This window comes from Choristoneura fumiferana, chromosome Z, assembly GCF_025370935.1.
Source record: "Choristoneura fumiferana chromosome Z, NRCan_CFum_1, whole genome shotgun sequence".
Classification (NCBI taxonomy): Eukaryota; Metazoa; Arthropoda; class Insecta; order Lepidoptera; family Tortricidae; genus Choristoneura; species Choristoneura fumiferana.
In genome coordinates, this window is record NC_133472.1 from 33369478 (window position 1) to 33396616 (window position 27139).

The following is a 27139-nucleotide window of genomic DNA, read 5'->3' on the forward strand; positions in this document are numbered from 1 at the left end:
CAAGGTACCTTTTCCCAGATAACGCCACAAATGGTTTCATACCTTTTTTCTAAGAATTACCATTCCTGAGATATCGCGATTCTTAAAGTTGATGGAGTGACGTTCTACATGATAGCACATTTATGCCACGTATGCTTACAGGGTGACTGGTAAATCGACCTATTCCTTGAAAGGGCTGGAAACTAGAACCGACAACAAGGTACCTTTTCCCAGATAACGCCACAAATGGTTTCATACCTTTTTTCTAAGAATTACCATTCCTGAGATATCGCGATTCTTAAAGTTGATGGAGTGACGTTCTACATGATAGCACATTTATGCCACGTATGCTTACAGGGTGACTGGTAAATCGACCTATTCCTTGAAAGGGCTTATTCTAGAGCTGATTTGCAATGTTTTTGGCCCAGGGATCGAAATTCAGTAGTTTTTTTTAGTTATTCGATAGGTATGAACCCTCATTTCCGAAAATATAAGTCTGCCAAGGCTTTTTCTACTGAAACACCTGGACATACGAGATTATGTGAGCAACATCCCTGGATCCCGTAGTTTGGAATTGTACAGATTACGGAAATTTTAATTACATGTATACAACAAGTGAAAAAAACTCCTGCAGATTTTTATCACTTACTACCTCAAACCTTAATAATTAGTGCCTGGGCGACCGAGCTTTGCTAGGGCTTAAACTCGATAATAAGCGTGTCATCCCCGAAAACCTCTACATAAAGGTGTACCAGAATCTTATGGCAAATAGGGAAATAAAAAATAATGTCTAATCATGACAAAATCACGCGTTTTCGTGGATTGCACACTGTCGTCGAGTCGCTGATGAAAATGGAATTGTCCCGTGAAAACTTAAGAGCTATGATTTATTACGACTTTAAAAGTGGATTAACACAAAAACAAGCACCTTCAAAGACTACAATATACAGGTGGTATTCAGATTTTAAACGCGACCGCATATCACTCACAGACGACGTGCGTGAAGGTCGACCAAAATCGGCCGTCACTAGAAAACATCGATGCTGTGCTGTGCGTCAAATGATAAAAGAAGACCGGTATGTGACATACCGGGAAATTCAAGAGTGCTTGGGGATTGCAATGAGTCAGATACAAATTATTTTACGGGAAGAATTGGGCGTGCGAAAGTTGTTTTCCCGCTGGATCCCTCATTTATTATCTGACGAGCAAAAAGCGACTCGTGTCAATTGGTGCCGCAAAACTTTGAATAAATTCCACGGAGGAGGCTCAAATGCAGTTTTTAGTGTAGTATCGGGTGACGAGTCGTGGATATATGCATAATATGAGCCTGGATCTAAAAACCAGTCTCGAGTATGGGTCTACGAAGATGAGCTCAAGCCGCAAAAGTTATTCGCTCTCGCAGCACGGCCAAGAAGATAGTGGCCACGTTTGTCTCCAAATCGGGTCATGTAGGTACTATTCCTTTCGAAGATCGTAGAACGGTCAATGCCGATTGGTACACAACTATTTTTTTGCCGAGTATCTTTGACGAACTCGGAAAAAATAACCCTAATCGCCGCATCATCCTTCACCACGACAATGCCAGCTCTGAAAACAACTGAGTATCTGAACGGTGAAAACGTCGAACTCCTGGACCATCCTCCATACAGCCGCGACTTAAGCCCCAACGACTTTTTGACATTCCCCAAAATCAAGGATAAGTTACGTGCTCAGCGGTTTCAGACGACAGAAGAAGCAGTGGAGGCCTTTAAAAAGGTAATTTTATCGACCCCTACTTCAGCGTTCAATAAGTGTTTTAAAGACTGGTTTGCACGCATGGAAAAGTGCATAAAATATAAGGCGAGTACTTTGAGAAACAATAAAAATATCTTTATCCAATTTAACTGCATATTTTTATCTATTCCCGAAACTTTCAATGTGACCCTGATAAACCTGTAAATATACAATTAAATGTGTAAGTTTTATTATAAGGAGAAAGGAAATAAGTAGAGACATCGATTCGGGAAAGAATTAAGTATTCACAATAACTTTTCTATTCCCTCTATTATTTGGTTCATGTCAACTGAACCTGTCAAGTTAAAACGTTTAAGTACTCACCAAGGTTTGAAGGTCCATTGAGCTGCTGTTTGGCAGCGAGAATCGATTCAGTTTCTGGATGGACCTCTCTGTCCTTGTTTTTATCCTTTTCTTTTTCCTCCGATTTGACTCGCTCCCTGGGTTCTCGTATTCTTTGAGGCTGTGGAGCTAGCACGGAAGTGGGCGCTGTGGCGGGCGCAGTGGCCACGGGTGCAGCGGACGCCGCGGGGATGGGCGCGGCCGAGGCTCCGCTGGCGGGGGCCGCGGGGGCCGCCAGGGCCGCTGGGGCTGCTGGGGCTCCGGCCACGACTAGCGGTGCTGACGCACCTGGCGTACTACTGAAGCCTACAGAACTAATACTTTCTGTCGACTTATATATTTCGTCTTCGTTAGGCACAACTGGTTTAGTTTTGTTTTTGTTTTGTTGTTTATTTGGTGACATAATCTTATTGGCGTCTACTACTAAAGGCTGAACGATCTGATCACTACTTTTTTGCAACTGCTTAATGTTCATTGGCAGTTTAGGCACTATTACAGGACTATCGGAGATTGCTGATACAATTGGCGTTTCGTTAGGGATTGGTGTCACCTCCATTCCTAACAATTTAGTATCATTCACATGCAATGTGTCTGATTTTGTTAGGTTGATCGATAAGGAATTTATCGCATTAAGTTGTGGTTGCAAAGGGCTTGTGGAAGATATAGGCAAATCAACATTCTTATAACTTGATTTGATTGAACTTTCACATGTCGCCGTCGGTTGATTAGCCACCTCGTTAACCATCCTTGAAAACTCTTCAGCAATACTGTGTGTGGGTTCCTGATAACAGAATATTATAAAAAAAAATGTTAATGGGTCACATTAGCATGCCAAATTATAATAGCTATACTGGGTGGAAAGTTGAGATGGGGCAGCAATACTGGGTTAAGACACTAACTTAAAATGTTCAGTTTTTAATTGTCTACATACTGTTTAATTTTCTTTAAGCATAAAGGAATCATATTCGTAAAAAAACAACATGCGAAAGTTTCACTTTGCAAATTAGTACCCTACGAACTGTATGGAAAAAGTTTTCTTTGATTTATAAAGTCAGTTTTTGGCGATTATCTCTGTTTCTATAGCTCCAGTGATGTTAACATTCATTACAAAATTGTAAAGCATAAAATTTGGAGGGTCAATCAATTTTTTTCTTGTCTGTCATTCTACCCCTTTGTCCAAGAGACAAAATTGACAGTTTCATAAAATCTGTTATAATATATGCTACTAATGTTCTAAGGAGATGATAGTCCGTAAAATAATGGGTTTGTAACTACGACAAAAATGTACGCTTGATGAATTTTAACCACAGGAAACATGTAGAAACTCGTGGTTTTAAAGCGATACGATAACCAATTCTTCCTCTTTCCCATCATCCGCCGTTTTTATATCTACTTACTTACTTACTGCAAATGGGTTCTACTCTACGAACAAATAATAAGTCAGAAATTGTGACTGCGGTATAAGCATACATACAGTGTCCTAAGCTAAGGTCTCTAAATTATCATGCCAACGTGTACGTATTATGAAGTGGTGCAGGAACAATGCAAAATTAAAATGTCCAGGGATCACTTTCCTCTAATAAGTAGTAGTAAAATTAGATTTATATTTAAAAAATTTCAAAGACATTAACAGTTGGAGATGGTCACATGGTCAGTATTTATTTCCTGTGTCCTTTCTTCTTTCCTGTATCGCCCAAACAATAGGTACAAACAGTCTTTATATTTTTCTGTCAGCTAAACTGATGTTTAGTAGTGTGAATAATATAAGATAGGTTTAATGTCAACTGCTCATCACCTTTTACGAAAGATTGCTTTTTCCGATGCAGAGACGTTCATTAATTGACGAGGAGCATAAATTGCTTCGCAACTGTGTTAAAATAATTGAAATTAAACCCGTGAAGTACTTGTTATTGAGTAGTACCTAACTCCGGTGGTCAACTGTGGTCTTCTTGTGTATTTATCATTAGTTCCACTTCACCAAATAATGATGTTCAAGAGCAAATGCACGAGTCACTACTAAATATATCCAAATTACCATAGGTGTCCCTACAATATTTCAAGAGTTCCCTCAATTTCCTTAGGATCCAATCATCAGATCCTGATTTCGTGCCTATGGGACCTAATTAGAGGTATTCCTATACAAACATTTTTTTTTTAAATCTGCTCATAAATGATGGAGTTCTGACGTAACAACCAAAAAAATACAACCGAATTAATAACCTCCTCCTTTTCCTTTATGTCGCTTAAAAAAACAAGCTGTCATTATCCATATATGACACGTCATTGAAACGTTAGATGTAAGAAGTGATCGTAATTTGAGCATCTGACATTGCATCACGCGAGCCAACCAATCCCAGCATTCTTTCTGAATTTTAACCAATCAACAAGCACGTCTATTTGCAACCTCGAAATTGATTCGTATTTGAATCATAAGTCGTTTTAGTTCTAGGTATTTGCGTGGAATTTGTTCTGAGTTACGCTTCCTGACTTATTATTTATTCGTAGGTTCTACTATAGGTATAATATTACAAATTGAATGGATCGAATTAACCGTCACGCAGTATTTGTGGAATATAACTGACAAGTATAACAAAGTAGGAAGATCAACCATTTACTCACTGGCTGCGGTGTTTGCCGCTCACTTGAATCGCCACTTACATATTGACTGTCATTACTTGAATATAAATCTGTTAATATATCCTGTCCTGTAAGACAAAATTGTATGTTACAATAAACCCACTCCAATTAAACAGTACCACGTTTTACTAGGTAATAATATTACTTACGTGTAACAGGATCTATTATTGCCAGTCTATGACTCCTTTTCGTCTGAGTCGGACGTATACCTGTACAATTATATTAAAAAAATCATTACAATTATTCGCAAACTTTAAGATAACGCAATTAGAGATTTTTGACAACAATTCCTAAATTTCTAAAAATTACACGAGACAAGAAGTAACCAGCTGAGTTTTGTCATTCCGTTAATGTTTTTTCAAGTGAGAAATGACGTTGAATTTGAGAGTGGTAAAGCAATTTCTTGGTCATCTACGACAAAATTAGTACGGTGACTTTTGACGAACGACGTTGATATTAATTACTGGGGTTTTGGCAATCATTACTAGTAATTTAATTCATTTACCAGACATGGTTTGATGCATGTGCGCCGGAGTTTGAGGATGTGAGAGAGAGGCCGCGGGCGCGGTGGGCGTCGGCGCCGTACCCTGCGGCCCCATTAGCGTAGTGGGATTATTCCTACCACCGGGGGCATTTGTCTGCAGGTTAGGCGTTTGTAATTGCTGACTGTTGGATGGGTAGTAATCTGAAAGCATTCACATATTTTTAGTGGACAGTTTAAATATAGAAAATTTAGTTACTCAAGCGAAAACCATACTTACAAGGCGGAGTATGGTTCGGAGGATTCGTATAACTTATAAAGGGTGTGACGTACTGGTAAAACCTGGTGTAAAACATATTAAAATTATTAATAAAAATATCACGTATCATGAAATATCATAATCATAGCATAACAAAAAAAACTCATGTCAACAAAGCCTTCCACAAATGCCAACATATTCATATTTAAGATTAACCCCACACGAAACTGATTAATAATCCTTATTCATTATCATTAATTTAATGATAATAAACAAATTATTCATTCTAAAATCAACTGATTCTCACATGCGTACAGTCAAGCTTTAAAATAGTTTAACACTTTAGTTAGGGTCTTGTGAGTTTCAGTAACCTGAAACATGTCAAACTGTCAATAATTAAAGAGTCCAACAGGCTAAGCGTACAAGAGTGGCCCCCAGCGACGGATTTGGACATTCTTTCATGTGTTGTACTGGCAGGCCCTATGCAGGATCTATGCTTAATATCAGTCCTCGACCTTCTTTTGTTTTCGAGTTAATCATGATTATGTAAAATTATCAAGGTATTACTTAAAATGTTATATTTTGTAAACTGTTCAAGTTAATTAACCAACCGAAATTATATTTTAATAAATTCCATTCAATTCAAATCATTTCTTTCATGTAACAAAAAACAAATAATATATTACTAAATACATTTAAGAAGATAATAATAAAATAGACTACAAAATACATATTTTTAACCTGCATCCTGTCCTTAATCATCATAATAAAAAAAAAACTAATTTTATTTTTCTTTCAATTTTTTTAACACTTCGCGGAGGTACACAAATAAGAAAAATTGGTCAAGTGCGAGTCGAACTCGTACATGAAGGGCTCCGTAAACAGTTCAGTAAAAGTTTATCTTAAAATTCTTCTAATATGAGTTTTTTGCTGACTGTAGGTACTTTATACTTTATGCCCCTGGTTACCAAAGTACTCGTCAAGACGAATCAAACGAGTCCAAACTCGATGCGGTCTTGTCGTTTATCACAGAGTTCCTATGCCCACCCGCAAGTTTTATCATCAGATCAACTCCATGTCATAATAATATTGCATTTTCATCGGATTTATACATGCGTGTAAAATTTCAGCTCAATCGGTTGAAAATATCTACTTCAAATTTGAGTTGAAAGATTTCACCCGAGCAAACATAGACATTACACTGCAAATAAATATAATGCTTGTAATAGTTTAGTTTAGTTTTTGTTAAGAATTTCATTTTTAATGCAAGCTTTTTTGCCGAATGTACTTTTTGTTGACTGTACTTGCATTGTCGTCTAAACTACATATCTGTACCAAATTTCAAGTCAATACTATTAACTATTGCGGAGTTCGCTCCTACAAAGACGATCCTGGCAGGACCACCAAGATGTCACTACCAGATTATTATATTGTCACCAAATTTACATAAGTATGCCAAATTTCAAGTCGATCGGACCACTGGAAGTGGGTCAAATTTAGCTTCCAAGATTTGACCCAAACAAACAATAAATAAATAAACAAACAAACAGGGCAAGCTAAGGAAAAGCTTCTAAAAATATCGCCGAAATGTAAGCACTTGTGCAAGTATTTCGAATAAAAAACAATTTGAATTCTCATCCTCTTTGGTTCTGGCTGTTTGCTTCTGAAATCATTGCCCGCAACGCGCCGCGCGCGACTCAAAAAAAAAGCTGTCAGCGCGGTTCATTCGCGGAAAATTCGGCGGACTTCATATGTTGCGTAATTAAATAATAAGAAGCTCAACTAGTGTGAATAAACCTAAAATACTTAGTATAATTTTTTTAGTGTAAAAAATAATAGGTAAACATACTGATTAGTGACTGTGCGAATTTGGCGAGCGCTTTATCGAAGTTGGCTTCATTGAAGTTTGTGGTTCATAAATTGCTTCATTAATTTTGCACAAAAACGAATAAACCACACAATCAGACAGTCACTGTATTATATTATCGAAGCGTTTATAAAACATCATTTAAATCGCAAACTTAAAGGAAAACATTTAAACGACATAGTTAGCCTTTAATTCGTAACCTTATTTTATTTTTAGTATTTGTTGTTATAGCGGTCACAGTAATACATACGAACGTTGGTGTCTGTACCAAAGTGTTCCACTATGTTCGAACTTGGTACAATACAATCAATTGTTTTAAAGTAATGTAAATGTCCCATTGCTCGACATGCTAATGCTCAATAGATAACACCCTGCTGTCACGCGTACAGAAACTCAAGTCATTACAAATTTGTTGACAGCATGGATGTATATATTTCTTCTAAATATTCTTATGTGCTTATGCTTAGGGCATTTCAATTTTAAAGTTATTTATTAGCTATAGATAAATAATGTACCTCCTGAGACGACCCGCCGCAAGAACAAAGAAGCATTTTTTATAAGAAAAACAGTTATTCGTAAATGTTTCGTCATCATGTCATTTTTTTACGTTATCATGAGGTTGTGTACTACGGTCTGCACACAAATGTGGCGTCATCTGGGAAAAGGGACCTTGTTGTCGGTTTTAGTTTCCGTGATAATCGCATTTAAAGTAAAATGTCGAAAAAATACATTTTTTTCTTTTTTTACTCTATATTAATAAGCAGGGTCTAAATTCTAATTTGACAGAGACACAAGTTTTTAAAACGATTTTTTATGAGTTAAAACATCCCTTAAAGTTTAGTAAGAAAAGGTTATTGTCGGTGCCGGCCGCTCTTGAATGCTTTCTGTGCGCTCGGTATCGGTTTGGAAGACGTGTCGGACGTCGGTACTTTGTCGGCGCGTCATCATCACCATCATCCCAGCCTATATACGTCCCACTGCTGGGCACAGGCCTCCTCTCAGAATGAGAGGGCTTGGGCAGTAGTTCCCACGCGGGCCCAGTCCGATGCTTGTCAGCGCGTAAAAAACGTCAATCAGAATCATCATAAAATGCGTTTTAAGGTAAATCATTAATAACTGGCCACCATTAGGCGGTAGCCAGTTAGGGCCTTATTGACGATTTACGCCAATTTGTGTCTTTAGAGGTTGATTTATAATAATAATAATAACGATTAATAGTTACAACTACACATCAAAAGCATTTTTTTAGATCTTATTCTTAACTATGTCAATAAACATTTTTCGTCCGGCACTAAGGTCCCTTTTCAAATACGTTAATCATTTAGTGTTTGTTGAGACAAAAAAATTATAGGTTTTTGGTAAGTTTTAATACTAGTGTTCTTAAATTAGGACTATTAAAATTAATCGTAAGTTATTAGTCTTTTTCAAATGATATCACATCATATCACCAAATATTTTATCACGGACGATAAAGTCTCTTTTCGAAAATATATAGTGATTGTACCAACTTTTTACTAAACTTTGCCTTGAATTTTGAGACTAAAAAAGTATTTTTTTTAAGATTTGTTGAGTTAATTTGATCTCATTTTAGCGTACTAAATATAAACTTTTGTTGATTTTGACTGTTTAATTACATTTGTAAACCACAAAAGTATATTTGTTAAAGTATTTTTTATATAATAAGCAACGTTAATTCAAAACGGAGTAGTTCTTATTTAGTGTCCAATTACGCATAATATTTTGTCCTTTGATAAAATCCAATGGAAATTAATTATACTATAAATAGAAAATTAAGTAAAAAATCCATCACCTTTTTTTACTATAAAAAAACAGTTGTCCAATTACAAAATTGTTCTTGAAACCTGAAAGCCGGTACAATCTACTGTTCAAATAGCATGTTATCTATATGTCGGCGGCCGATCGTAAAATCCGCCAGATCACGAAATTCCTAGGCATATCGTGAAACGCCGCCATTTCATGATATGCCTAAACGTTGGCCAGGCATATCACGATGTGCCTGAGAAATAATACGGCAGATCGATTAGAGCAACGCATTCGTCGATATTCCTAGCTCTATACCGGGCACATCGTAAAATAGTTTCTTATTTGGCCACTGGTGGCGCTGCGTATGCAATGGCGGCCGTGACCAGCTGACCGCCCGTGTTTGTTTAGCGCGTGAAAAATGTCGGCGTCGCAACAAAATGATCTTTAAACCGAAAATAGTGATTGAATTCAAAATAGAAGTGCAAAAGAAGCTTTTGAACATCAGCTGCGTTCTTTTTATGTGAATCAAACGGATTCTGTGCACAATGTGAAAAAACCATGGACGTCTGCCCGTATTTTAGAGGTTAGAATTTTGTTGGTAAATAAAGTATTCACTAGTTGTTATTTATTTATATAGAAAAATTTAGGTACGACGAGCGAAGCGAGGAGTGGTTAGTATTAATTGCGATCACGACGCACGAGCCGAGCGAGCGAAGCGAGCGTGCCGCGGCAGCGGCCGGCGAAGTGCCAGAACCGACATGGCGGCGTTTCATGATATGCCTAGGAATTTCATGATCTGCCTAAACTGGCCAAATCATGAAATGGCGGCGCTTCATGATATGCCTAGGAATTTCATGATCTGCCTAAACGTCACTAGGCAAATCGCTAAACGGTGAGTTATGAACGATATGGCGGATGTCCCTTAGCCAATTCATGAAATGGCGGCATTTCACGATATGCCTAGGAATTTCGTGATCTGGCGGATTTTACGATCGGCCGCCGACATATATAACTTCTAACAACAACATACTTTTATTGGGTGTATAAGGTTGAATCCAATTTTCTCATATCTAATCACTTTTTCGGGCTTTTGAGGTTCAACATTTTTTTTAAATATCTATTAAACCTACATGCATGTTTCTTACATGGTTCGATAGCTAAATGTATGTAGATTATGGAGATATCAATAACTCAATACCGACAACAAGGTCCCTTTTCCCAGATAACGCCACAAATACGGAGAAAAGGTAGTACAGGATACGGAGTTTTTTTCGTTTGTTAGTCGTGTACCTCGAAATCATAAATTCGTTGTAGCTATTCGCATATTCGCGTTTTGCCGCGATAGCGAATTATGTTGTAGCATGTTTTATTTTATTTTATTTATTTGGGGCATCAACAGCAATACAGTACATTATAATAGGACTTAGGTACTAAATAGAAAGCCAATAACAGATGTCCACAGAAATACAGTTGGCGAATCATACTTAAAACAGTTAAAACTAACACAGGCAACATGTATTGTTAGTGAGTCCACAAGACTATGATCTCTAGTATGATGTGTGTGTATGCGTGTGCGTGTGCGTGTGTGTGTGTGCGTGTGCGTGTGCGTGTGCGCGTGCGTGTGCGTGTGTGAGTGCGGTCTGTTATAGGTACTCCAACCAAAGTCGATTTATGTATTTATAATAACAAAACCTTACTATTTTTCCGTTAGGAATTTTCGAATACAATGTTATATCAGTATCAGTGGTATATTTTGTTAATCGCATATATTTTTAATCGCGTTTTACAGCAATAGCATATTCTGTTGTAGCATGGATTTTATCGATCGCCTATTTAATTAGCCGCTAATATTTTTAGACGCATTTTACCTCGGTCACTTATATTGTTATAGTGTTTTGTATTAATTGTATTTTTTATTAATCACCTTTAATACTTAATCGCTATTTATCTCGACTAAATATGTAATTGTATTAAAGCACAACTACATAACTGCTACAATGGAACACTAACGGGATTTTAACAACTCGCAAGCTTTGTTACCAGTCTGATGTTAAAACATCTGATGTTTTTAACTGTCGTAAAATAACGGCCAAGAGCGTGTCGGACACGCCCGAAATAGGGTTCCGTAGCCACTACGAAAAAATTAAGTAATTTTTTTTCTAAGGATTTCGTATTTTGTACGGAATATTCCAAGTTTAAGTATATTTTATACCTTAGGCTGCTTTTTACTCTTAGGGGCTGTTTCACCATCCATTGATTAGTGTTAACTGGCCGTTAGGTGTGATGCCGTCTCTATTAGTTTTGTTCGAATGGACGGAGACGGCATCACATTTAACTGTCGGTTAACGCTAATCAATGGATGGTGAAACAGCCCCTTAAACTACTAATAATACTCAAGAAAACTTAACCATTACAAATTTTTCCACCCACCGGTTTAGATTTTAGAGGGGGGACGCTCGATTTTAATGAAAATTTGCACTGTAAAGATTAATATTTTGCAAACAAATCACTGAATCGAAAAATCGTTTTATATTATGTATATAAAATACCTATCCAACGATACCCCGCACTATATGAAGGTTGGATGAGAGAAAAAAACACCCCCACTTTACGTCTCAGGGAGGTCTACTCTATAATTATTTTTTTTACAATTTTTTACTGTACCATTTTGTCGGCATAGTTTACATTATAATATTCGTGCAAAATTACAGCTTTCTAGCATTAATAGTCCCTGAGCAAAACCGCGGACGGACAGACAGACAGACAGACAGACATGGCGAAACTATAAGGGTTCCGTTTTTGCCATTTTGGCTACGGAACCCCAAAGAGTGTTGTTTTTTTTATATAATATCTGTCATCTGAATGTAATTTCGAATAAATAATGTGCAAAATGCGTTTAAAAAACAAAACTACACAGGTATAGTGCTTAAATGAAATATCGCGTCAAGTAATAGCGTACTACAAACAAATTTAAATCGCGGTGATAAGCTACGAAAGTGAAGAACCAATCGAAAAAAAAGTTACTATGAAATTTATACACCGTTGTGATTGGCGACGAGAAATCATATTACAATAAAAAAAGCTATTTAGAAATTGTAAGCTGGCGACAAAATGCGAATATGTGAATAGCTACAACGAATTTATGATTTCGAGGTACACGACTAAAAACGGTTTTTTTTTGCACAGTAGGGCAAAAGCTACATATTATTATGGTGAAGTCAACATGCACATAAAAATTCAACTCCAACTGATACTAATCCGATTATTTAATGTCTAAATACTTTACGAACTAAAGTACACTTTGCTTATGAACGCTATTCTAAGAAGTCAAAATTACCTGTTATTCTGTACCCATTCTATTAAAAAGTCTGGGTCAAATTTTCTTTTAAATACTCTTTTATTAATTTCAGAAGTGGTAAAAAGTGATTCATACATTATTTAGACGAATTTCACAAGAAAATTAAAGTACTTGGCAGAATTCCTTCGCATTTGAAATCAATGTATGATTGTTTTTTCACTAATAACTTATTTAGTACTAGTAGAAGTTGAACTTTTACATAAAGATGACTCCATGCTTTGTTTTCGTTTTTCCGTGCTATGATCTATGATAACTCCAGACCCTTATTATTATTTTTCAGAGCTTAGTAGGTATACTGACATCCTTCGTATCTACTATAGTAGACTTCACGTATCATGGTACATTGACTTCTCAGAATTATGTTATCAAAATTTTACAAACGATGCAATGGCGTCTACTATATCAAATACATCTTCCACATTGATTGTTTTTTAAGGGCAACACACACAGAAAGCGTGCGCGGGTCGGGTCGTGTACGCCGCGTGAGCCGCGCGGTTCGTTGTATTCACACAGAGAGCGGGTCGGACCCGCAGCTGCTATCAATGTTGTCAGTTTAGTGACTAACAGCCTTATTCATAAAAAGTTAGAGCCTCCTTGAAGGCTCCTTGAAGGCCCGATGCTAAAAAACATGATTCATAAACGTCTGTTAGCGCTAATCAGTCGATCAAGGCTCTGCTAAAGTTACAGGACCGTAGACCCTCCTTTATCTCTCTGCTAAGTCACAAAATGGCCGCCACAAGTTTAAACAGCTGACTTTGACTAGAGCAAAAAACCATAGGTACCGAAGATATTTATAGTGAAGGCAGGGCTACGCAGATTAAAAAAAAAACAGGAAAATTTATTTTCAGGAATTTGTATTTAAAAATCCTCTAAATTAGCAACAATAAATTAACAATAAATATGAAAAAAAATAAGGATGATTAACACAATTATGGCTTTTTGCACAACATAAACATGCGGATCGGAAATGGCGGGAAAACAAACATCTCGCTTTTTATTTTTTTTCCTGGTAATTTGCTGTCACTGCTGTCAATTTTTTTTTTAAATTATCGATTAGGCCATTTTTTGTCTTTGATTTGTCAAGGTGGCCAACATAACGCGTCTAATCCGTCTATCAGCAGCTCAACAACTAGCAGACTGCTAGCAAGCGTTTATGAATCATACTTCTTGACAACCGTCTAACAAGCTTAATCAGTCTGCTAAGTAACAGACCGATCAAACCTCAATTAAGGATTTTTTATGAATAAGGCTGTTAGTCCCTAGAAGTGACGAAATCTTAGCGACCGCAAAAAAGTTTTAACGACAAAAATGGTTTATCTGGCTACTTTTGGAGTACAAATTAAAACAGTTCTAGAACCAATAATAGATACGACATTTTTGTGAACTCGACACAGAATTATACAGTGCCGCGAGATATATGTGGAAAACGACAAACGCGCTTGCGGACCAAGGTCAAACTTTATTTACTTACTTAATGAAATCCAATTTATGTAATGATGGGCGATGGATGAAATTTTTAAAAGTGGCTTTTTTTTATCGACAGGAATAAGCTTATATTAGTCAATCTCAGATTAAATAAAAAAGTAAAGATGGAGAGCGGTGAACAGCCGAGTAGGGCCGATCAAACTACACCAATCCGTGTGCTTACAACAGTGGCACGCACACACTTGCAACCAAACTACACCAAAACCTTATCACTTAGCAACGCATTCCCGTGGAGCATGACGTATCAGCCGGGTACTCATTAGCGAGCTGTAACTGTATCCTGCGTGATACAGTAACGAGGTTCTAGTGTGTACGCGTGTTACAGCTTAGGCTCGTGTTGTCGCCCGAACGCTTTCAGCGAGAGTACTCATTTTGCGAGTTGTAACTGTAACCAAACAGATACAGTAACGAGGTTCTAGTGTGTACGCGTGTTACAGCTTAGGCTCGTGTTGTCGCCCGAACGCTTTCAGCGAGAGTAATCATTTTGCGAGTTGTAACTGTAACCAAACAGATACAGTAACGAGGTTCTAGTGTGTACGCGTGTTACAGCTTAGGCTCGTGTTGTCGCCCGAACGCTTTCACCGAGCGTACTCATTTTGCGAGTTGTAACTGTAACCAAACAGATACAGTAACGAAGTTCTAGTGTGTACGGGGAGTGTAACGAACGTGGAGGCCTTCCCTGCCCTCAGTTTATGCTGCACCACTTTCATTAATTATACCTCCTATATTAGCCCAGGCATCTTCTTTTAAATGTATGTATGTATGTAAACTCTTTATTGTACAAAAGAAAATTAACAAAATACAACTGACAAACTTTAAGATACTTGTACAAAGGCGGACAAATGAAAATGCGGGGAAATGTTTTTTGTAGTAGTCCTTATCCTTAGGGTTCCATAGCACCGTGTTTTCCCTGTAGGCGTCTATCAACGACAGACATTTCTCATCTGACCATTCACTCATGTCGAGAGAAATAAAAAGTACAGATGGTTCGTAGCGGCTAGCAACAACCTCTCCTCTTGACGTCCACGAGCGCACTGCGAGCGCCCTTTGATTCGCGGCAAAAACCGACAATCGTCGGGTCGCTGCGAGTCGCTCGTATGGCGTTCATCGCAGGTTCGCGAAACACGTACACACTATGTTTTTGGTAACAGTAACGGTTACTGTAACGTGCGACGTTACAGGTTCAGAAATGAGTACGCTGTAAACATCGACTCGCTGCAAGCCCGACGCGTACCCGCTCGCAGCAGGTTCGCGAACCACGTACACACTATGTTTTTGGTAACAGTAACGGTTACAGTTACGTGCAACGTTACAGGTTCATAAATGAGTACGCTGTAAACATCGGCTCGCTGCAAGCCCGACGCGTACCCGCTCGCAGCAGATTCGCGAACCACGTACACACTATGTTTTTTGGTTACAGTGCATGCAACGGTTACGGTTACAGATCGCTGATGAGTACCCGGCTCAAAACTTCGACAAATATAACTAATAATGCCAAATTATGTCGTGAAAGGATGGAATCACTTTTCACACGCTAGTAAACTCGAAAACCAATATTTTCATTAAAAATCGAAATAATTTTGTTTGAATTTTGCTTCAAAACGTCAATACTAGTGTTGCCATTATAATAATTGTAGTTACCCTATTATTGGGTAAAAGTCGCCTAGGTAATACAATCTTTTATTTTTTATTTTTAAATTCTATTCTTTCTATGGCTTAAAACTTGAGAACGTGACACGTAACGTAAAATGATTTGGTTCTTGTAAAAGTTCATCAACGTTTTTTATTGTAGTAACGGTATTAACGTGACACGCAACAAGTTATTTGTTTCCTGTAAACGTTTACTAACGTATTTAAATGTAGTTGTTTTAGGCTGGTTTATGAATTTAAAGCAATAAATAAAAACGTTATTAACGATAACGATATTTTTGTAGTTGCGGGGTACTGGAATTATTATGGCAACACCGGCCTACGAACACATGTTCATAAAACAGGCCTCACTTGGCTGTGTACCGCTCTCCATCTTTACTTTTTTATTTAATCTGAGTAGTCAATGGAAATATCAGATTTTTCGGTAGGTAGTACCAATTAATTAATAAAATAAAATACTTAGATTTTATTCTCGCCAAAATGAACTAGCTACTGCGCATGAATACGGTTTTTAGGGTTCCGTAGCCAAAATGGCAAAAACGGAACCCTTATAGTTTCGCCATGTCTGTCTGTCTGTCTGTCTGTCCGTCCGCGGCTTTGCTCAGGGACTATCAATGCTAGAAAGCTGTAATTTTGCACGGATATATATGAAAACTATCCCGTCAAAATGGTACAATAAAAATTAAAAACAAAAAAAAATTGTGTACCTCCCATAGACGTAAAGTAGGGGTTTTTTTTCTAATCCAACCCTATAGTGTGGGGTCTTTTAAGTTAAAACTTACTTACTAAGACGATTTTTCGAATCAGTGATTTGTTTGCGAAATATTCAACTTTAAAGTACAAATTTTCATTAAAATCGAGTTTTAGGGGTTTTTAACTTAAGCTTTAGGGATAAATATTTTTGAGTGGTAACTCTGCGCTCGGCCCGCGCGATGTTTGTGACGACGGGCGACGGGCGCGGGCCCGCGCACGACCCGTCCCGCGCCCGCGTTCTGTGTGAAGGCGTCCATATACCGCCATGCAAATACGCCCGTCGCGGGCCCGCGCACGACCCGCCCCCACTCTCTGTGTGTGTTGCCCTTTAATGACAATGCCAGAATGTTCCAATGGTCAGTCTTAACGATTATATGAATTAATGCTATTGATATCTTTTTGTTTAAAATATTTCTACATTGCCACTGAGTGGCGAGTATTGAACGAATAAGTAAAATTTCAAGCATACAAGGAAATATTGATCTTATTATGCCAAATGAAACAAACAAGTCTGTGAAAGGATTTTAAACAAAAGCAAAGACCAGCCTTTTCATACAAACAACGATAAGTATTTCGACTTCCACCCCGTGCTAATCGATTTTAACCAAAAAAGAAAGCTTTAGTGTTGACTGGTCCGACTTGACTGGTTGGAAACTGTTATCACCCACCGTTTTCATGAAAAGTTTGCATTGTTTGTATGAAACGTTAAATGGAAATAGGTACATATACATACTTAAAACATGTATATTTTCGTGTGGCACGCTAATGTCGAAAGTTGGTAACTAAAAAAATCATATTATTTTTAAATGTTACCCCTGCGAACGTGGCTGTTGGTAGGGCTGCGGTGGCAGGCCCATGTGCGTGGGGAACATCAGCGGATGGTACATGACGGGCGCAGGGGCTGCGGCGGCGGCCGCGGCGTTGGGGATGAACGGCTGCTGCTGTCTGCTGCAAATAAAAACACCAGTTATCTACTAGACCCTGTAGGTAGGTACTTAATAAAAAAAATACACTGTTTTGTGATTACGTAGTCTTCAGGAGTAATTATTATTATTAGCATCGATAGTTTAAAAGTTAAGAGAATAGAGATTTTGAAAGAAAAGTTATTTGACTAACCACCTACATCAATACGATCGTGTTTTAGCTGATAAATTTAATTAGAACTTAACTTAGAACACATGAAATTAATCTAAAACGGGAGAATAAGATGTGCAAGGGCGAACTTACCCCTTATAGGGATCTCTTCCAGTTATCCTAATATATGTGTAGATGTATATGTGTGTATGTGTGTACATGTATGTATATATATATATATATATATATATATATATATATATATATATACATGAATACATGTGTATGTATGTATATATATGTATAGATATGTATATATATATATGTATGTATGTACCTACAGATATATAATATGAGTGATTTTTCGAGTGTGGGTACGAATGGTAGTACCTAGTATTTCCAAGTAAATATGCAGGCATGGCTGTGAGATGCGCACGATGTATCATTAACTATAATGTTGTAATATACTTAAACAGCCGGTGTCGATGCGCACGGCGCGATGCGCAAAGTAGCCGTAAATCCACCCTCAAGTTAAAAAATAAAAATGTAACCAAGGACCGCGGCGCGCCGCGCCTGCGCAGCCGGCATAGTGTTGAAGTATTCAAAATAGTGAATGAGAGTTCTACACTTTCTGCCAACAAACTGCTACGCAGTTTGGCAGAGGTTTATAGTTATAAGTATTTCTGTACTTCTTTTGTTTTTTATTTGAGTAAATAAATAATTAATTAAAATAATTGTCTTTTAGCCACGGGTAGTTGGTTTTACGCTATACAGCTTCCCAGCACAGATCATGAAACCAATCTTTAAAATTCATTATAAAGTGGGATCTTTGACATTATTAGCTCACGCCGATAGCAATAAATACCAAAGCTCGGACTGTCAGATTGTGCGTCCTTCGAAAACGCTCATAAAAAAATAGTGACACATGGCAAAATCTTGGTTAATTGAGCAATTAAGTTTCGTGAACAATCGATTTAACGTCTAACGATTTCTAAGAAAAGCAGCTAACTAACAGTCGACACGTGGGGATTCGTTAAGTTGTAAGTAGGTAAGTACTCGTGTTTAATCTGTGTTATAATCATGAGATAAAGTACGAGTACAAATATCACATGCTAAATAAAAAAGTCATGTTAACTCAAAAAAAGTAGTTTGTAAGTTTTCTTCATGATAAACAGTAGTTTTATCGACATATATTTATCATAAAACACACATGCTCGTGCCCAGCAACCATCGTTTTTAATGCAGAACGGAATACTAAACCTTGGCAAGTGCTATTGTTGTAATGTGTTGTTATATTACCAATGAGCTAAAAGATTCATCGGTAACATATTTTAATATCGAAACTTAAAATACCTACGGGTAAAATGTCGATGTTCAAAATATCGAAAATTAAAAGAACGAAAGTTTATATTGTCCAATGTTTAGATGGCTAAAAATTACTAGATTATGTAAAATAAATGCTATTTAGAGAAAGGAGCAATAAATAAAGCAGATTTGTATGTACGATATTTTAATTTTCGACATTCAAATATGTTGACATTTACAACATGATATACTGGTTACCGACATTTTTACTCATTCGATATTTTAATAAATCGACATTTCAATCTTAGACATTTTGACCATAGGTATAAAAAAACTTTCGATATTGTGACACAATCGATATTTTAATTTTCGATATTCAAATATGTAACCGATTCATCGAATACCCACGGAAAAAGATAGGATTTGAGCATATTCTTATCAAGTTAGTTTATACTTTATAATGATTACAATATTAGGCAATAGCACTGCACGTGCAAACAAATCAAGTGAGACGAACCAAAGGTGCCTTATCGCGTTATCTTAATGGAGTCCGTATCGGTGACGACAGTAGCGGTCGTTGCATTGCCGAGAATGGCTACTCGCTACGCTATGCATTATTCAGTCGAATTAATTCGCGAGTTCAAGAACTTGCAATCAAATTATTGGATTCGTGAAGATGACCAGCCCTTTCTCGATTAACATACGGTTTACGTAACGACTTTTGTATAAAAACAAAGAATTTGTATAAGAACCATAATGAGTTCCTGGCCAAATGCGTATAGAAACTATAGATAGAAGTTAATTGCTTTATGACTATTACCATTAAAAATCGGCTTCCCGTCTCCAGTTTAATGAAATTTAAATAAATAAATATCATGGGACACTTGACATCAATTGACTTTAGTCCCAAACTAAGCAAAGCTTGTAGGAACTATGGACACTACACCGTGGCCAATAAGTTCGAATACACATCTTTTTGCACTGACCCTAAAGACATACGGACTACAAGCCATCATATTCTTATTTTCATTAATACAATATAGGTATTAACGTTAACAAAATGCAATCATTTCAATCGTCTAGGTATTTGTGGTTTGCTTTTAATCCACGATGAAACAGTATCGCGAAACGATTATCAAAAAAATTCGCAATGGCTGTTGCGCGCGCTGCCTTCGAGGCTTTAAATCCCTTGGAATTAAACGCAAATCTAGTTTACACCACAATCAAAAGATATAGAGACTTCCTCCGTGGAGGACAGGAAAATTTCCGGTCGGCCACATTCAGCTAGAACCGATAGAGTAAAAATTGTGAGAGAGCGAGTTCGGCGGAAAACACACCGCTCTATTAGAACAAAGCTGCTGACCTGAAAATTTCAAGGAGATCGGTTCACAGCCTTTTGAGGGTAGATCTTGGATGCCAGCATGCTTACAAAAAACGCATAGTTCATGGCATTTCCGAAGCAATCAAGAAAAAGAGAGACATTTATCGAACACAATACTTTCTTGGCACGCAGGGGATCAGTTTGTTATTTGCCGAGAAACCGTTTGTATTAGAACAGCCTCATAATGCCCAAAATGATCAATAGTGGACACCAAGGATAGAAGACATTCCAGACAACTAGAAGAATGTTCCTAGGTTCCAGAGCTCGCCATCGATGATGGGGTGGGGTCCAGCTTGTAGGTGGGGTACGTACCTTTAGTATTTATCGACAAAGGCGTTTCGGCACCGATTATGGCGATAAATCCGAAGGTTTTGGAAAAATTACTGCCCCAAATTTAAAAAGTATGTTTGGGAATGAATATTATGTTTTCCAACAAGACGGAGGTCCTTCACACACAGCAAACCCTGTTCAAGCTTGGTGTCAGGCTAATTTGATCGATTTTTTGCCGAAACATGAATGGCCACCCAGTTTTCCAGACTTAAACGTATTAGATTATTTCGTATGGTCTTACATGCTTTCAAAACTACATAATTATATAATCGCAAACCTGCATCATTTCAAAAAGGTTATCAAGCACATTTGGAACGAAATGCCAATGGAAGCTGTGCGTGCCGCGTCGAGAAACGTTTGAAGCTGGTAAAAAAGTTAAAGGTGGAGTTATCCTGAAACATTTATTTGTAAATAATGAATGTATATACATACGTGTGGCATTAATAAAATATAGTTTTTATTATATTATCTATTCATACATTTGTTTTGTCGATCTAAACTGTATGCAAACTTATTGGACACGTTGTAGGCAACCGATAAACTAACTAAAATAGATAAATACATAATTAAACACATGAGAGAGAGAGAGAGAGAGAGAGAGAGAGAGAAACATTTATTTACACATATTCGATACACAAAAATACATTAGATGGAGAGAACAAAAAAAAATAACATCGAATAGTATAAAGTGGACCCCACTCAGCATACATAATAAACATCCAAGACCAGAGAACAAACATTCTTATTATTCATAAAAATATCTGCCCCGGCCGGAAATCGAAACCGGGACCTCAAGCTTCGTAGTCAGGTTATCTAACCACTTGGCCATCCAGTCGTCAAATGGATCCACTTTGGAAGTAGGTACCTTATCCATTTTCATCTAAATATATGTTTCTCGTTCTGTATGTCCCTGATGTCTTCATTTATGATCAGGGAGCGTAACTTTGGTGCCGTTGAAAGACGTATGATGTCAAGAAAAATCAATGTTTTTATCCAGACCTCTTTATTTTACTGATATAATCAATGTACTGTATGTAATGTAGATAGAACGTAGTCAATTTTGATGGATGGTTTTGGGATTAGGAATTACCAGAAATTTTAAGCAAAGAACTATTTTTAGTCATATTGCACAAAAAAAAATATTTACATGATGAAAGGTTTTGACCTTCAACAATATTTTGCTCCAGGTTCGGTTATGAGGATTATGACCAGTACTCGTTTGTAACTGGCGTGAGATTCGAGTTATATTGCCCTGAGTGTACATGAGAAATTTATTTATGTAAATAAAAACGAGAATGCGATTTATTATGCGATTATGCAATCTTAAGCGTTCTGCATAGTTTGTCATCCAACGAAACATTTGTTGTGTTTTCATTTACTCGAGGTTTTTTTTAATTACAATTAGATTACTGAGTAAAATATTTTATTCACATCGTATTTTAAATTTACATCACCACTAATCCCCTTATTCATAAACGACAATCAAACCTATTTTAGTTAAAATGCCGCTAAAATTCGTTTGTCCTTATCTGACACTTCGACATTTGTATTTGTTAGAAAGGGACAAAGCATTTGTTAGTTAACATAGGCTTGTTAAGTTTTATGAATAAGGGGGTAAATTATTAAGAATTATTGCAGTGTTGTAAATTTTGTTTTAAAAACATCCTATATGTGACTTCACGTTATAATGATGTCACCCGCAACTAAGTTACGCTCCCTCTTTATGATTGACTAGAGTTAACCAGCGGCTTCGCACGCTTAAACTATTCGATCTGGTAGTTAAAATTCCGGGATTTTACAAAATTCGCCTGGGAATTCATATTGTGGTCTTCATTGAAGTAGTGTTAAGAACAACTGTCCAAAATTTCAAGACTCTAAACCTACCGGTAGCATTTTGAAGATTTTATCCCTACCCCGTGGGAATTTCGGGATAAAAAGTAGCCTACATGTTATTCCAGACGTCCAGCTATCTACGTACCACATGTCATCTAAATGCGTTCATCCGTTTTAGCGTGAAGGAGTAACAAATACACACACACACACGCACGCACGCACGCACACACGCGCACACACACACACACACACACACACACGCGCGCACACACACACACACACACACACACACACACACACACACACACACACACAGACACACACACACACAGACACACACAAACTTTCGCATTTATATTATTAATAGGAAGTACGAAGTTTGATTATTTACAGAGATGCAAGCAATTACGTAAAAAATAAGGTTACATTATTAGGGTTCCGTAGCCAAAATGGCAAAAACGGAACCCTTATAGTTCCGCCATGTCTGTCTGTCCGTCCGTCCGCGGCTTTGGTCAGGGACTATCAATGCTAGAAAGCTGTAATTTTGCATGAATATATATGTAAACTATGCTGACAAAATGGTACAATAAAAAAAATAAAAATAAAATTTAGAGTACCTCCCATAGACGTAAAGTGGGGGTGATTTTTTTTTCTCATCCCACCTTGTAGTGTGGGGTATCGTTGGATAGGTACTTATTACCATTAGGGGGTTGCTAAAACGATTTTTCGATTAATGATTGATTTGTTTGCAAAATATTCAACTTTAAAGTGCAAATTTTCATTAAAATCGAGCTTCCCCCCCGTCTAAAATCTAAACCGGGTTCAGGATGACAAAATTCAGGATGGTAGTAACTTACAAGGACAACTATAACGTTTAAGTTTTCTTGAGAATTATTACTAGTTTAATTAGAGTAAATAGCAGCCTAAGGTATAAAATACACCTAAACTTGAATATTCCGTACAAAATACGAAATCCTTAGAAAAATATTACTTGATTTTTTCGTAATGGCTACAGAACCCTATTTCGGGCGTGTCCGACACGCTTTTGTTTCAATTGATTCTAAGAAAAATCACGTAAGATTTCAGAAGGTTCCTTTTAATTATTATTCGATCATCATTGTAAACGACACAACGACCGTACCGTGTTAGTACGGGTTTATGGATGAGATTCGAGTGATTCGAAAGGAAATTGCCCAAGTGACTATGGGATTTATTAACGTTAATAACATGCCAGTCAGCCAAATACATTTTTGTTTACCTACTTCTCGCTACAATTGCCAACAATTATCAGATTCTTATTTAACCCTTTGAGCGCCACGGTCGGTAAAATACGACAGCTAAAAAAAGTGCCATAGTGGCTATGTCGGCATTTCGTGGCGTATATGGAACGATTTTCTGAAAAATAATAATATATTGGGAATATTTCTTGAAATGCTTGGAAAGATTATATGGGAGCAGAGGGATTGTAAAGGGTGTTGAAAAGCAATGATAGAATGTGAAATCTCCTACGATCCCTGACGGGCAACCAAAATACATGAACTATTAGGGATGTCAACCTCCATAGGGACCACCTACCACCTAAAATCAATCGACAGTTTGGGAGTCACTTGTCTTCGTCGCGTTCCTCAATTGTTGAAACGACAGGCGACACCATCGTGGTCTGTCTCTTGTCTCATGCATATGATATGTGCCATCAGCCAAAAATGTGGTCTACCACCCTAAAGTTGATACTTAATCTTTTGCATGTCACAAAACAATAATGCCAATAGACGTAGGTATCTGTCAAATTGAAAGTTCGACTTTAGCGACATATTCATTTGATAGGAACTTGATCAAAAACTGATAGACCACTTAATTAGCTGATGTACCTACATAAAGCATATTGAAATACCTTTTATTACCAGTAAGAATCCAAAAGCTACGAATGCTTTACGCCCATGATAATCGCTAGTGTAATGTAATGGTGAGCGTGTGCATACCTCGGGTGCGCATTCGGCCTCGTCCCATGCTGACTCGGCCTGAACTGGAAGTTGTGGTACTGTGGTCGAGTTTGCGGTGTTTGGCTCTGTTGTGGCACAAAACTATGTCCCGTCTGCAAATATAACATTAAAATTTTATATTGACCAGCAGAAAAACGAAACGCAGACGGATATATACTGACAATAACCAAAACATAAAAAGAAAGAAAAAGAAAGAAAATAATTTATTTATAACAGCAGTGACACATTACACAGATTAGAAAAAAAAATAAGAAGTTTTGCAGCTATAAAAAGGTCCCGGCTCAGCATATCGCTGGTAGAATCACTAGGTACTCAATACGATCTTAATGCGATACCGTCTGTGACTTGACCTACGACGAAAAGAAGCACAACCTGCAGTCGTAAAATATATCACAAGGTAATGGTTGAAGATGGGCATGTAGGGATAAAGTGTGGGACTAACCATGGTGTTTTTAGTAATGTCTTGTTGAGGTGCCGGCGGCGCCGACTGCTGGGGCGACTGCTGCACGCGGAGGCCGGGCTGCGGCGTCGGCTGCGCGCCGCCCGTCCCGCTCGGCATGAAGCCCGCTCCCGTGGCGCCCGAGGGATGGTAGCATTCCGTTCCTACACAAGAAACATTTGAATAACAGCCCTCTGGTTAAATCTAAAGATAATATTATCAATGAATCAAATTAACTTACTATGGGGAGTTGGCGCCCGTGGATAACTGATGTGCGCTAAGGAAATGCTTGTGTTTTGTTTAATTCATATCCAAAAATGATATTAGTTATGAGACATACATTTGCAAAGGCAGGGTCAATTTATACAAAACCTAAAATGGTCTGTAAGTGTGTAGAAACTTATATTTTTGTAACGAAATCGATCCAACGACATTCTGCATCAAACAGCTGTACAAGTCAAATATTAAACATGTTCACTGTTAGTAGTTATAAAAAACAAACGCAAATAAATGGTAAAAAGAAATAACAAAACATAATGACGGCATGATATAAAACGATCAATTCAAGGAAAAGTGACAGATCACTTACTAGCTTGTGTTAAGAGTCTATAATGGTGTGAAGGCAGCATACAGTTAGAGTTGGTATATCGAGAAGATGATTGTTCATGCTTGAGAGAGTTCTGGTTAGCCTGCTGCGGTATAAACTGCAGCGAAACATTATTCAACGGCAAATTGATTTGATTCGCATTGATGTGCTGCGCCACTGCCGACTGAGGCATGTTCAACGATGTTTGTAAACTTTGTGCCACATCAATCGCGCTCTGCTGTGTCTGACTGCCATGATTGACACATGCATGTGACAAAGAATTTAGTGAACTATTGGTTCCTCTTAGTGCCACCATTTTAATTTCATGATATAAATCTTTAAGGAATTGAACGAGCCAAATGTTAAACCATTCCCAAAACAATGGCGATACGATCATCGGCATAAGGCGATTTTTTTTAATTATTTCATTTCTATAAAATCCATAAAATATTGTTTTGCCTTAACTTAACGTTTCTCTAGGGGCGTCTCATATTTAAGAACTCTTATACAAAATACAAAATGCGATATAATAAGCACCGATAGAATATACACCATTTATTACTTCAGGAGGTTTGATCACAAAATATCTTGAGGTTACGCATGTTGCTAAAATGTTAACACACCGCATTCGCGATTTAAATACTAGTTTATTGCAGCATACAGAAAATCGATAAGGAAACGCGCGCTACATGGCTCTATCCTAGCTCTTAATTTAACACTAAGGCGACACTTCTACGTTTACGCGATTGATTCACTACTATAATAACGTTAGTATTAAAAAGTATTTTTAAAACATTATCCTTTTTATGAACAACACAGATTATCAACGAGAGACACAACTATGAGGTAATACACCGTAGCATTTTATTTCATTATGCCGAGCTCAGAAGGGGATGTTAAGGCAGAAAGGGACAAAGGTATGTATTGGTTCACCTCCACAATTTTGGGGCGTCACCCAGCTCTTTACCCCTACACCCGTAGCCTGTTCGTAAACTAGATGTAGTAAGTCTCGCTCGCAGCGATACTAATACTAACTGCATAGCACACTGCTTGCTCTCTTCTAAGCAGCTGCTACTGAAGTCGATACTGGGGCGGCAGTGAATCGTGACCATTTCAAAAAGATCAACGATACCTCTGTAGTATAAGTCAATGAAAATGACAAGGGGAGACATACCGTGTTTTTTTCCGCGCTTTTGTCGGGGTTGCAAGCTGTGGTGTAGTGTTTACAGGAATAAAAAAATGTGACGAAAATCGATCCAAGTAATATAAATACATAGTAAAAATAACGAAATAGCCACCATCTTTTTCAGCAGAGTAATATAATGTCAATCATCATGAACACTGAATAAGAAAGCAGTAGGTGCTAACTTCTATCCACTTCATTTTAGGCTAGCGTGTTGATAATAATGGGCTTAGTTTGTTTATTACGGCAGTCACGACTCACGACCAGCGACGCGGCGAGCGCGTTCTCTCTAGTCATTGCGCGGGCGAGACGCTCGCCGCATGGTAGCAGTATACCTACGCAGTGAACAGAGAAAATGCTCGGAGTACCGTCAATCGCGTGTAGTCGTGGCCGAGCCGTTACCCATCTTTAATTCGGTCATGCGTGTAAAAGTTCGTTCTATTGAAAGAGAACAGTCTTAGGAAAAGCAATTGGTCCGCTCCGGATCCACAACCGCGGGAAAACGTAAATTTTACTTTCACATTCACATTGTCAAACTAATCCTTACTGACGGGTAACAGTAATATCTGGTATGTAAATAAAATCAACTACGTTATGAATGATTGATCATTAGTTCATTACCTGAGAATCGATTTGTCGATTCTTTTTAGGGTTCCTTCT

General features: G+C 37.6%; 1 protein-coding gene across 5 annotated transcripts in view; it reads right to left on the minus strand.

Annotated features, from left to right (window-relative positions):
• eIF4G1 (eukaryotic translation initiation factor 4G1) overlaps positions 1-27139 on the minus strand; it is a 63129-nt gene that overhangs the window by 25472 nt on the left and 10518 nt on the right. Inside the window, exons 1-10 of one of the 5 annotated variants that reach the window (XM_074097754.1) lie at positions 25300-26140; positions 24952-24987; positions 24714-24874; positions 24251-24363; positions 17162-17293; positions 5493-5554; positions 5237-5416; positions 4881-4940; positions 4714-4799; positions 2077-2875 (exon numbers count right to left, since the gene is read on the minus strand). In XM_074097754.1, the coding sequence (XP_073953855.1) occupies positions 2077-2875; positions 4714-4799; positions 4881-4940; positions 5237-5416; positions 5493-5554; positions 17162-17293; positions 24251-24363; positions 24714-24874; positions 24952-24987; positions 25300-25699 (2029 nt within the window). In that variant the 5' untranslated portion in view covers positions 25700-26140. Of the gene's footprint in view, positions 1-2076; positions 2876-4713; positions 4800-4880; positions 4941-5236; positions 5417-5492; positions 5555-17161; positions 17297-24250; positions 24364-24713; positions 24875-24951; positions 24988-25299; positions 26142-27139 lie in introns of those variants that run through there. The other 4 variants (XM_074097745.1, XM_074097777.1, XM_074097771.1 and 1 more) reach the window with 4 other exon arrangements.